At 34.3% G+C, this 13,989-nt stretch overlaps 1 protein-coding gene across 1 annotated transcript; it reads left to right on the top strand.

Moving 5' to 3' along the window:
- Positions 1-3,740: 3,740 nt before the first annotated feature.
- Positions 3,741-13,483, top strand: LOC128988635 (allergen Cr-PI-like). The gene is made up of 6 exons (XM_054410112.1): positions 3,741-3,837; positions 8,509-8,636; positions 10,081-11,025; positions 11,426-11,608; positions 12,097-12,541; positions 12,952-13,483. Exons 1-6 carry the CDS (start codon positions 3,780-3,782, stop codon positions 13,332-13,334), a joined length of 2,142 nt encoding a protein of 713 aa, XP_054266087.1. The 5' UTR covers positions 3,741-3,779; the 3' UTR covers positions 13,335-13,483.
- The last annotated feature ends 506 nt before the right edge of the window (positions 13,484-13,989 follow it).

The raw sequence follows: 13,989 nt of genomic DNA, 5'->3' as shown, positions 1-13,989 counted from the left end.
AGATATAAGCATTTTAATAACATTAGAGCCTGACGCAAATATGCGACGGTAGTCTATGGGTGGAAACCGGTCGTCGCATATGTGCGTCGCTGGTCCATGTGAATGGAAAATTTCGTACTATTGCAGTAGCGAACGTGTTAAAGACATCAGAAATTATGACTGTTATTCGTTAAAAAAAAAATGCCTGTAATACTTTGAAATTGCTCAGATTCGAGTAATAGGTACACTAGTTTAATTTAAAATGCAATAATACTACATAATTGTAAATGGAAATTTTAGACATACTAATCTAATGTTAGAGGTTAATAGTTTAGTTTATGATAGACACCACCTCAGCAAAATGATAGGCGACAAAAACACAAAAACCTTGGCCTCTGGCTTGAGAATGCAATGATAACAATACTTACTATAGACCCGGCAGTGTCAAATGATTACTTATATCTTTAACTTGTAAAATTAAAAATTGAACTTTCACTTTCTCTACATTGATGATGTTAGTAGGCCTACAGTTGGTTAAATCAAAGATTACATATGCTACAAATCAATAAAAATGAGACCTTTAAAAAATTATTAATTCAAAAATAAAAAATAGATTCCTAGCTTTTTTGTTTGTGACACAATTACCAAATTTGTTTTTAATTTCAATGAATTTAGCCCACACTCAAGTTGTAAAGGAAACTCAGTTTTATTTATTTATTATTAGGAACAAAACTTAATCAGTAGACAATATCTCGGTTTTATAGTATAATAAATAAAACTGTATAATATCAGGATATATTATACTCTTTGTTCACCACCACTTCCTTACAGGAGGAGGACATCATAGTTGAATAATATTGGCAGAACACAGGTTGTTGGTAATTTGAATAGTAAAAAAAATATTTATAAAGAAAGAGAAGAGATAGGTCTTGTTTTGTTTTAATGAACAGAATGTAATTGATATTTGTTTACAAATTATAAAAAACAGCTGAACATATGATATTAAATAAAAAGTACAAAAGAGAAATTAATTGTACAGAACAAAAGGTAAATATAATGAGTGGTGGTATTCTTCCACCTCAAAGAACTATACATTTTCTTTTAATTTAAAAGTTTTAATTATGCGTAATCCATCACTGCCAAAACTTGTCTGTAATTTGCTGACCAACTCTCCAAGCTTTGCGAAGACTGGTCTTCTCAGGTATTTTTGTGCAAGGAGACTTTGCACCTGACCTTCCTAAGAGAAAGTGATTGGGAGTTAGACTTTCATCATCATTTGGGTCTGTTGAAATACGTGTCAATGGTCTGCTGTTCACTACATTCTCAACTTCGGTAAACACTATCTGTAATACTTCATCTTTTGGAAACCTTTCTGTTAGACAAGTTTGTAAGGCTATTTTTACAGTTTTAACTAATTGCTCCCACACTCCACCCATGTGAAGAGCTGCTGGTGGAATAAATCGCCAGGTGATACCCTCAGGTGCAAGTTTGGACTCTATCTTGGATTGTTTTAACTGCCCATTATATTTATCTTTTGTTCTGTACAAATTAATTTCCCTTTTGTACTTTTTATTAAATATCATATGTTCAGCTGTTATTTTATTTATTTATAATTTGTAAACCCATATCAATTACATTCTGTTGTTAATTAAGGTGACACAGTACTCCCTATCCCGCCCATGTTAAAATGACAGTTTTTAGGTACACATAACTTTTACAAATATTAACCTATCAATTATAAATTATATAAATTATATACCTATTAATTATATATATGAAGCAAAAAAAGTTTTTGAGCAAAATTAAATTGTTAGTATGATTTTAAAAATTGTATAAAATATTTTGTAATTTTTTAACATAAAATATTTTTTTATTTCAAAGGTTTTTGGTTGTCATGGAAACTGATTCGTATTATTGTTCCTTATCATATGAGGAACACACACACCAATTTTTATTGAAATTGGATTATAATTGAGGAAGAAAAGTGTACCTGACTAAAAACCACTTGACTTTCGGAAAACGACAAAAGTACCCCCTGTCACGGGTAGTAGTAGGACCCTTGGGCATGCTAAAGTAAGAGTGGATAAAAGTCGCTGTATAGCTTAAAATAATTTTTTCTTCCATAATATTTGGTATGTACGTGTTCAGGAAAGTGTGTTCTACAAAACTAAATAATAAAAAATGTTTAAACAAATTTAATATTTGACGGCGTACCCTCTGCGTCTTGATTAGTAGTAGGACCCTGGACATGCTAAATTAGGCTGCAATAGTTTATAAAAGTAGCTGAAAATTTTAAAAATAATTTTTCTTTTCCTTAATTTTTATCATCCACGTGTTCAGAAAAGTCTGTTATACAAAACTAAATAATACAAAAAAAAAAAATTATATTTGGGTACTGTGTTACCTTAAAACAAAACAAGACCTCTCTCTTCTCTTTCTTTATAAATACTTTTTACTATTCAAATTACCAACAATCTGCGTTCAGCCAATATTATATTCAACTATGATGTCCTACTCCGGTATGGAAGTATACCGAAGTAGGACATCATAGTTGAATATAATATTGGCAGAACGCAGGTTGTTGATAATTTGAATAGTAAAAAACTATTTGAAAGAGAAGAGAGAGGTCTTGTTTTAATGAACAACATAATGTAATTGATATTTGTTTACAAATTATAAATAAATAAAAAAAACAGCTGAACATATGATATTACATAAAAAGTACAAAAGGGAAATTAATTGTAGGTACAACAAAAGGTAAATATAATGAGTGGAGACAATTCAGTTTTCAGAGATGGATTGATTGTTATGGCATTGTTTGCATGAGGGATTATAGTCAACTAGGTGAAACCCGTCAAAATCTACGGTTACTTTCAAGGCTTTCGCTAATTCATCTAACTGTGATAAATTCAGTGAATTTATACATATTTTGATCATTTAGCATTGTTTAAAGAGTAATAAGTGTAAAAACAATAATGGTATTAATTGCGTTAGTTGCCAAATACGGTTGATGAATAAAATATTTTCATCACTCTTCGCCGATTTTTAAGATAGCCTATCTAACATGTTCAATAGATTTATGAGAAAACTAAACTATACTATCGGCGAATTTGGTATAAGTGAAAGGAGATAGAATGGGAATAGTATTTTGGTAAAAAACCATTATTATTGTGTTCCAGAGAGAGCAGTTTGAAACTCTTGGTAAAAAGGCAGTTAATTTTTCAAATGACTCTCCCTTAGTTCAGTAGTCCCATTTGTCTAATTAGCTTAGGTGATTAGGCTATAAGAATGGATTTAATCCTTTGTTACTATAGGGAATAATAATGTAAACGGTCATGTTAGCCCGTAGTGAAGTCACAACTTCAGCCGGTTCGTAATAAAACTCAAAAGTATGTTGGGCAAAGACGACGGGTAACAGCTAGTTTCCTATAAAAGTCTACTTTACTATTGTAGGACTCATGGTGACTAATTGAACAGCAAAGATAAATAAGACAGAGGAACTATCCGATTCAAAATGAATTAATCAACTTGAAATTATTATGTACAAACAAAAATTTTAATAAACACAATATAACCAATAGTTAAATCTACAGAAAGCCAAAAATTTGTGTTGGAAGAGACAAAGGGAAGTTTTGCATCAGTTTGACCATATCAATTACTAGATTAATCCATAATTACTGAATTTTTATCAGGACTCTATTCGATTGGATTCTATTGATGTCAAAAGGTTGACCGATTTTAATAACATGATAAGGGCAGATATAAAAGCTATCCGTCAGACCCAGCAGTCACTGTTCACCATGAAGGCAACAGCACTGCTTCTGTGTGGTCTGGCACTGGCCTGCGCTACCCAGCAAGGTACGGGGCATATAATATTTATATAAGATTTTTCCAAGAGCATTATTATGGATTATATTATTGTAATTCAGTATAACATAATTTTATTCATTAAAAGAAGCTGAAAAGACTTTGGAATGATACTAATAACAGGATCAAGTTAAATGATCTGTTTTTGGTCCATACAACATTTAATTTCAATAGTAATTACAATAATTAAGCCTACGAACAATTTGTATGGTGTAAAAGCAGCATTTTTAGATTTTTTTAATCACGTTATGCTATATTGGCTTCAGTGATCAATTCAACAGATGAGAAACAATAATTTATGTTTTAAGGAAATAGAGTATTATTGTAATTTATTAACTGATAAAAATTGATAAAAATAGTATGAAAATTATAATATTCTTGAATAAATATATATCTATAAAAGAGGAAGTATGTATGTATGTATATATATACCGGACTCCTCACAGATTGTAATTAAACTTTCAGGCATTATTAAGCATTATTAAAGGATGGTTTGAGTGAAGTTTGGTGCAAATCCGTCAAAAGGGCTCCGCCCCAGGGGTTTTAAGTGGTCCAATGTCAGAGTTTTGGAACTACAATTTTTACTAATAAATATAATTTAAAACAGATTTTTACTTTCACCAACTGTTTATGACTGTTTAAACTGTCATACTGTTTAAAAAAATATATAATTGCTGAATTTGAGGCATTTATATTTTTATTTTATGAACAGAACTATTTTTTCGATTAGTAAACCTTCGTTCGATTTTTTTATTATCAACAATTTTGGTTAGTTTGGTTAGGTTAAGACATTTTAATTTTATAATTAAAAAAAATATAAAATTGAATTTGAGGCATTTAAAATTTTATTTTATAAACAGAACTATTTTTTGATTGGTAAACCTTCATTCAATTTTTTTTTAATTATCAGCAAGTATGGTTATAGTTTGGTTAGGTTATGACATGATTTAATCTTCTATATATTTAATACACAGTTGTAAGTCTGTTTTCTCATTAATTACTGGACCGATCTACAAGATTTATGTCTCAAATTAAAGGGGATAGTGTGTAGATTTGCCGAACTTCTTTAGAATTTACGTTTTTTTATAAGGGCTACGACCTACAACCCTTCAAAGGTCAAGTCAATAAAATTCTTATTGAAGAATATAATACACAGTTTATAAATTATTCGTCAGCTGTTTATGTTTAATGTTTGTCAGACTTTTGTTATTATTTTTATAACCTCACTTTGAGTATGTTATTATTAATCTACTAGGAGTTCCTGTTTATAAACTCACGATTTTGATCAAGGAAAAGTTTATTTGTTCTTTTTATACCACAATGTATTATTTATAAATGTATTTGAACATTATTTGTATGTTTTGGTGAAAATTTTGTATTTTTGAAAGGCTTTAGTTTTCCTGTGAAGTAATCTGAAGGGAAGTGGTAATTCAGTTTTTAATTTTGAGTATGGAATATGAAATAGAAATAATACCCATAGAAGGGGACAGAAACTTATTGTTTTGAGTTTTGATCAAATAATTTATTCTCTATAGCCACCAGAACAATCATAGGGAAATCCGCTTGCAAGTTGTACAGATAATTGCTGATGAGTCAGAAACATACAAACATTTTGTTGTAGGTGATGAATCTTACTCAAGATCAGTGTTTGACGTTCAGCAGTACCAAATTTTACTTTATCGAGATGGCGAGTACGCTGGGATACGTGGAACTACAATTTATCAGTGAACTATACCCTAACTATTTTTTTCGAGTACACAGGGAAGTTGGTTGGGAAACTGTGACTCACGATTTCGGTTCTGGCGAAGAAGTAGCCTATGTGAATTGATGTTTAATGGCAATGTTGACTCGGGGTCATTACAGCGTTATAAAACTTTATCATTAACCCCAGGGTGTGAAAAGTACAAAAAAAAAGGTAGGCCTAATCATTAACTGGGCGTAAAGAGACATACAGAACAAAATAAAAACTCGTAGGGAACCATCAAACTAAAAAAGTAAAGAGCAGTGATGGTGTTAAATGTGCTCTGGAAGTCCCTACAAAAAAAAACACTGACTCTTTTGAATTGGGGTCGTTAAATTGGATTTGTCACTACTGCAAATCTATGAATTTCGAGTCAGAACAGACTAACACGGACACAAATATATTCTCCTTATGTTGTCACAAGGGAAAGATAAAATGTAGCTCCTTATCAACATTTTGAGTTGGTTCATGGAAAATCTTATAAACGGGGCTACAGCGACTATAAATAAAGTATTAAGGATCAAAAGAAACAAAAAAAGCTATTTGAATAATATAAGATCATACAACTCTGCATTTGAAATGGCGAGTTCTAAGTCTCACTTGAATCAACATCTTTCTGGTAGTCTACATAATTTTAAGATCCGGGACTTCTTTTACAATCGGATTGGACCGTTAATACCCTCTAACATTAAACAAAAGTATGCCCAACTTTATATATACGACGTAAACACAGCTGTTACTCACAGAATGGGTCAAAAATTCGTGAAATGCGACCAACTGCTGATGATGCGTTATTTAAGTATCTATCTTTATTCCGTACAACAAATGTAACCAACAAAAAAAACAACGAATATAGGAATACATGAACATATTATCACCATAGCATAAGTAGGTTATTAGGTTATAACATTGCACAGTTTGTATACTATTTATTTTTCAAATGAAACTCGAATTAATGTTAAACATTCATTTGGTTAAACTTATATATATCGGTTTGATTAACATAAAATAGTTAATACAGGCCAACTATCAGTTAATTCTATTTTATGTAAAAAATTAAGCAGCCTCTAAATGAACAAAGATAATGGAACAAAGATAAACGGTATTTGTTAATTATTATATCTTTTATTGCTGACAATATTCCCGTGGCGGAGCACGGGCGGTTAACTAGTTAAATTAAAACTAGAGGACTTATTTCAATGCTCCACAGCATTAAAATAAATAGAATATTCAAGAAATAATCAAATTTATGATTATCAAATTTATCAAATTTATTATTATTAATCGCTTAAAAGCCTATATTTCACTGAAAGCCCATAGACCAAAATATATATAGGTTTATATTAAAACTGGTGAAATACATCTTAAATTGATGTAAGAATTCAAAAATTAATCAATTTTTTTTTAGTAATACCAAGCCAATTCCAGTTTGGTAAGTAAGTATATGCCGACGCTTGATGTGAAATCTGTGCGTGTATACCTTCAATTTGAGACCTCAATCATGAAAATCGGTCGGGTAGAAGAGCCATCGAACTCGGCAAAGAAAACCCAAATTTAACTCCCATAAGAAATACATGGGGAGCTAATTTCGTTTACGCATAAGCAGAAGTGGGATTATAGATAAATATACGCCAATGCTTGATGGCAAATCTGTGCGTGCATACCTTCAATTTGAGACCTCAATCATGAAAATCGGTCGGGTAGAAGAGCCAAACGAACTCGGAAAAGAAAAACCAAATTTTTTAAATATATAAGATTTAACCTACAAAACGATATGTTTCGACAGTGATAGAGATAACAATTTGCCGTGAGCAGTTCAGTTATGCACGGTATGATGAGTTCCGCGCGGCGCAGTGGTGGGCGGTAGTTTTCTGTCGGGAACGTCTCGTCTGGAGACCTCCATGATGACGGGTACTGCGCTGAGAGACCTCCTCCCGGAAAGAGAGCCTCTCCAGAAGGTACTGTGGCTCCTGTACGACAAGAGCCTTGTGCACCATTTAGCACGTCATGATCCTGCAAACAGTGTCTACTGTTGACAATGTTGACATCCCTGCTACAGTTTAAAAGACATTGTCTTATTGACAACCTCCCTTTCTACACCTTCAACAAAATAGTTGTACACCCTTACTGAAACAAATCTTTTAAAAGGTTTGAATAGAATTTTAAACAGGAACTTAAAAACAAATCTTGTATGAATGTTTAATTTTTTACGTTTGTTTAGTCATAATTTAATCTCTCCCCATAATACTCAGGCTTGATTGTAAAATGTAAACAATGAAGTGAATCGCAAGGCATAATGTGTACGGCAATAAAGGCAAGAACTAATATCATTAAAAGTAATTATTTTAGTACATTTTTATACAATTGGGGTTTCGGTTTAGGTGAATTTATGTTCTAATCAAATATCTATATTTTATTATGAGAATAAATCATTAATCACAATGAATGGACTTTTTACTCTTATCACTACTCAATTTTTTTTTATTATATAAAATGAAAGTTTCAACTTTGTAGATACTTTATGCCTTTTGTATATTGGAAGTAGAATCCATCCACCCTTTATGCTTTAAACCACTGATTTTTTATGTTCCAATACCAAGGAAAGAGTTATGTACATTAAATGAACATTTAACATAAACACTGATTGTAAGCGGCCAAATTTTCTAACCAAGTAAATTAATAGGAGTAATCTTTCTGTATAGTTTTTTTTGGTAACAATACTGAAATAAAACTAACATATTATAACAATAAACTTCTGTATTGTACCGGTACTAGGTTTTTAGCAACATTCTTGTTGAACCATATACAGTATTATTAATAAAAATCAATTTACAAAGGTCGTTTGGCTCTTAAAAAAGATTGCTATAACCCTTCATGTAAAACATTAACCAATTGTACTGATATTTCATCCATTTCTACAGGCAACCAGAACCTCAATGACAAGCAACAGAACTTACTGAAGCTTTTCGTGAATGTTCAGCAGCCCAACTACAACCAGGAGCAACAGCAGATCGGCAACAACTTCAACTTCAACCCCAAAAAATTCAACGTTAGTACATTATTTCCTATAGTTACAGGTTCTCCCTTTCAAATACGGATAGCCCATAAAATGACTGTGCTATTTTATCTGTACAATATTTCTTACTTAGAACTGTACAATCTTAGGATTACTCTTGTTTTCTTCCATAAAAAGACTTGCTTCAATCTCAGGCAAACAAAGTAATAATTTATATGAATACCTGTTTGTTTATCGATGGCGACGTCCTGTAATCCAGCTACTAGGAGGTCACGCATTGTGGATATTTATAGGCATGTACTGTGCTGGATGCGATACTCCCTGGTGTGGATTAACGTCCACACTAGTGAGTACTACGACTATCCGCAGTACAATCCTGATAATTAGACCAATTTGTTAATACTAAGGCAAAAATGTGGTTCGGATTCCACTATAAACTGTAGGTCCCTTAGTTGCCATTAGCTGTATGGGCTATTAACAGCTGTATCTAAGGAAAATGTCGGCCTTAGTCACTAAGACTACAAGATCGCGCCACTCATCCTACACCCATCTCCATTCATACTCTGCTTAAAATACCTACTTTGTTTGGTTGCCATTTCATTGAAAAGTATTAAAAAGTTTTAAGTATATAAATAAAATTAGAATTTTGTCTGTACATTGCTCAGAATTATATATTTTTTGGTTATTTTTACGTTTTGTACTTTCACTGGATTGGCGAGAGTGTCTTTAGCCATCAAAATATGACCTCACTTCTTTTGAAATAAAATAACAGACGTTTAAAAACCCAATTTTGTGCGATTTTTGTCAATCTTTCTCTTAATGTTTACCATATAATATGTCATTTATTTATGAAATACTCATCTGTTTGGAGAATACAACATCTATGAAGTAATGAACAGCTGTTTGGATAGAGTTTTTTCTAGCTGTCACTGTATATGTTTACATTAAATGTTGTTTACAAATACTGCAACCATTTGCAATCACTTTTGTAAGAAAATCCAAAACCAAGTGAAATTAAAAATGTTGTGCCTTACATAACGGGTTTTGTTAACCACAAGTGCAATAATGTGTAACTGTAGATGAAATTAAATTTCAAGGCATCATTCAGTTTGCTAACTTGAGATTCTGTGTGTGTGTGTCAAATTGTACTCGAGTTTTGATAACCAGGAAACAGACCCTGAAACAGAGCTGTATACGAGTTATGCCTGTATATCTGGAAAAATGCACACTTAATATGCAAACCAACTGCTGTTCTGATTATAAAAAGGTTTCAACTGACTACATAATCCCGTCCGTAGAACGGGTACACAGCTAGTTATTCATAAAATTATTACTATCAATAATTAACTATTTGTTACTACAAAGGTTTTGAATTTTGTAAATTGAATTTATTTTTAAAGATTTAATGTCCAACATTGAGATTGAATTTTCAATAATAATAAAATGCAGAAATCTTACCTGGAATGTGTTGTTGCAGAACAACTATGCCGTGAAGCAATTCCAGAGCGCATACCAGCAAGGTCTGCTGCCTCGTGGACAAGTGTTCAACTACAACAACCCCAACCAGCTCCAACAGGCCATCCAGCTGTTTGATGTGTTCTACTTTGCCAAGGACTTTGACACCTTCTATCAGGCCGCTTGCTGGGCCCGCGACCGCGTCAACGAGGGGCAGTTTGTGTACGCTCTGAGCGTCGCCATCGTCAAGCGTCAAGACACCCAGAACATTCCTCTGCCTCCCCAGTCCGAGGTCTACCCCAACCTGTACGTCAACGCTCAGGCCATCCAACAGGCCCAGAACAACAAGCAGCAAGGCCAGAAGCAAGCTGTCGTCCAGTCCAACAACACCAACAACTACGTCCAGAACCAGCAGCAGAAGCAAAAACAGCAGCAGCAGCAGCAACAACAACAGCAGCAAGGAAACCAGAACCAGTACCAGCAGCTGTTCAACAACCAGTACCAGAACAACCAGAACTATGACAACGAGAACCAGGCCAACCAGTACCAGAACCAACAACAGAACAACCAGGAAGGTCGTGTCGCTTACTTCAGCGAGGACATTAACCTGAACCAGCAGTTCGCCAACCAGCAGATCTACAACCCCAACTGGTTCAACCAGCAAAAGTACAACCAGAAGAGCCAAAATGCCAACCAAGGCGAGAACTTCTACTACTACCTGCAGCAGGTTCTGGCTCGTTACAACCTGGAGAGGTACGCCAACAACTTGCCCAAAGTGCAGCCCTTCCAGTTCAACAAGAATGTTCAGCCCGGCTACAACCCCCAGCTGCAGTACCACAACGGTCAGGCCGTGCCCGTCCGTCCCAATTACGTCAACATCAACAACGCCAACAACAACTACCTGCAGCAACTGCAGAACATTGACAGACGCATCGCTGACGCTGTCGACAGCCAACAAGTCAAGAACGTGAGTATCTGACAAAGTCAATTTGTTTATGTTGAAACATCTCAATATCTGCATATACTTTAATAGTTTTTTGTTTAAAGAATTTCCTGTTCAGTAAGTGAAACATGAGTGAATTCTCAAAGCCAAAAACATATTTTATCTTTGTGTATAACCCAGCCATTACTTACAATGTTTTTTCTTAATATTTATTAGTTATATTACACATGAGGAAATATTATTTTAAAAATCAAAAGATAAATTTATTTACCATTTAATTATAATTTAGAAAAAAACAAAAAACTAATCTAAATAAAGTCCCCTGCAGACTTAAAAATGCGCAAAATTAAGTTTTAAAGTAAAACTTGAGGTTTTAACCATTTTGTGATGATTTTATTTAACGTAAACATGTTTGCTATGGCAGAACCAGGGAGGCAAGCAGGCTCTAAATGCTGAGAATGGAGTTGCTGTTCTGGGTAACATTGTGCAAGCCAACGAGAACTCAGTCAACAACCAGTACTACGCAGCCAACAACGGCCTCTATGGCTACTTCGACGTCTTCAGGAAGGTGGTTGGAAGCATTGTTGACCCCAACAACAAATACCAGGTAAAAAGCTCTCCATTCTTATTTGTTTAGCCTTTTAACTTTCACTATTGCTTTTAATAAACTCTGTATTTGTTAATAATTAGTTGGTTACCAAACCATTTTTGTATTCAGTAGTTGGTTTGTATAGTTGGTTGCCAACATTAATAAGGTATACATTTGATTTATAATATAAAAAAATTAACCAATGACCTTAAATAGTGCAAATAAACAAACTGTATTTGAACTGAAGCTTGGCTTCATGTGGGTTTCATGTTTGGGAAATTTTAAAGTTCATTTCTAAATGCTCTTTCTTTTATCCTAGAGTTTAAATTGATAGTTTTATTTGGTTATAGTTTAAAAATAGATTTTTCAACAAGAGACAAATGGTAAACCAACAAAATTGGTTGGAATTAACATTAAATTTGCCTTCAGCTCATCCATAATCTATGGTCTCACTCAGTACCTAGAGGAGGGTACAAACTTTAATTACAAAGAACTGGAATGTTCAGGCTGCTCCCGGAGCTATTGAGACCAACTCCGCTGCCCTGAGGGACCCCGTCTTCTACCAGATCATTGCCCGCGTTGTCAACTACTTCCAGAACTTCAAGAACCAACTGCAGTCCTACAAGCAGGAGCAACTGAACTTCCAGGGAGTCGAGGTTCAGGCTGTGAACGTGGACAAGCTGGTCACTTACTTTGACAACAACGAGGTGGACTTGTACAACGCCATCAACTACCAGCAGGGAGAGCAGGCCGAGAACTACCAGTACAAGGCCCAGCAACAGCAGCTCAACAACAAGCCCTTCAACTACCAGATCCAGGTCAACAGCCAGCAGGAAGCCGACGCCATCGTGCGAGTCTTCATCGGACCCCAATACGACGCTCAGGGCAACCAGTACACTCTGGAGCAGGCAAAGCAGAACTTTGTTGAGATCGACCGCTTTGTCACTAACTGTAAGTATAAGCCTATCACCTGTAAAAATAACTAATCCTTATCTCAAGTGGGATGGTATACACAAAAAACATGAGGTATAGCAGTGTTGTCAGGGTTAAAAGTGGGTACATAGATTGGAGAAGGTTGAGCAACATAAGATTGTTCCTCAATGTTGCCATCTAATACTACCCAGTTATTATGTTGGTCCAGTTGAAATAATTGAATTTATTTGACAATCCTTAGGAATATTAACCTAATACCCCAAGTTTTCTCCCATAAACTAACTTAATTTTATCCATCCAAAATATTTAAGAACAAGAACCAACGAACCTATCTGAATAAACACCTCTAACAATTAACTATAAAAAAAAGTTCAAACTTAAAGGGATGACTTCCCAAGTCAGAGTGTCTAAAGTTTGTCTTTTAACAGTGAAGAGTGGCCAGAACCAGATCCAGCGCAATTCCCAGCAGTCCACCAGGTTCGTACAGCAGCAGCCCAACTCTCGCGCCATCTTCCAGGGACAAGTCAACTACAACCAGACCCAACAACAGCAGCAGCAGTACACTCTGCCTCAGAACCTGATCCTGCCCAAGGGCTCCCAGAACGGCCAGCAGTACGTGTTTGTGGTGGCTGTCAACCAGTACCAACCTAACAACAACCAGAACAACCAGTACAACAACCAGCCCAATGACAACCGTCCCCAGGGCTTCCCCTTTGACCGTCAGGTCCAGCCTCAGAACTTCCAGCAGGCTAAGAACATCTTCTTCCAGACTGTCACTGTCTACAACAAGAACAACAACAACCAATACTGAACACTTGGAACAGTAACAATGTAAAATATCTGTGATCATTCAATTTCAATGTAATGCTTGAAATTCATAATTTGTAAATTTAAAACAGTTTTATGTCATCAGAAATTTGCTTAATATTTAAGCGTGAACAAATAAATCTTACAATTCAATTGGATGTCTGACTTTTAAACCCTACTTTCAAACTTAACAAGTAATACGATATAAGAGATTTAAATCAGATATCATAATCGGTAGTGAGATGGATGTTAATAAGGACAACAAAGCAAGAGGCAGCGCATGCAGTTCAACCTTTTAAAAAAAAATATTGTTTTGAAATGAAAGGTAATATGTGCATTCAACGCTTTATTCAACGATAAGGTAATATGTACATCCAAAAACATAACACTTTGAAACAATGTTTGATAACAACCGTCTGTTTGGTTGACACAATTTTTGCCTTCTAAAATGAAATGAAATGACCTATTTGAACATTGGCCAAATTAAATAATACACAGTATTTCGATTGGTCCTCATCCGGCTATTTTAATGTTGGTAATAAAGTTGACGTATTAACCTCTCCCGCTCCCCTGTATTACTATTTATTTAATCAATCAATAAAATAATTTCTATCGGTATGTGGTCGGACCCTGGATATGGCTCTACTCTAAAGTCCTTC

Source organism: Macrosteles quadrilineatus, unplaced genomic scaffold, assembly GCF_028750875.1.
Source record: "Macrosteles quadrilineatus isolate MER2022 unplaced genomic scaffold, UCM_ALF_1.0 Scaffold_3__2_contigs__length_128488019, whole genome shotgun sequence".
In the NCBI taxonomy this organism is placed as follows: Eukaryota; Metazoa; Arthropoda; class Insecta; order Hemiptera; family Cicadellidae; genus Macrosteles; species Macrosteles quadrilineatus.
The sequence above is the reverse complement of the archived record's forward strand: the minus strand, read 5'-3'. Positions and strand labels throughout refer to the sequence as shown.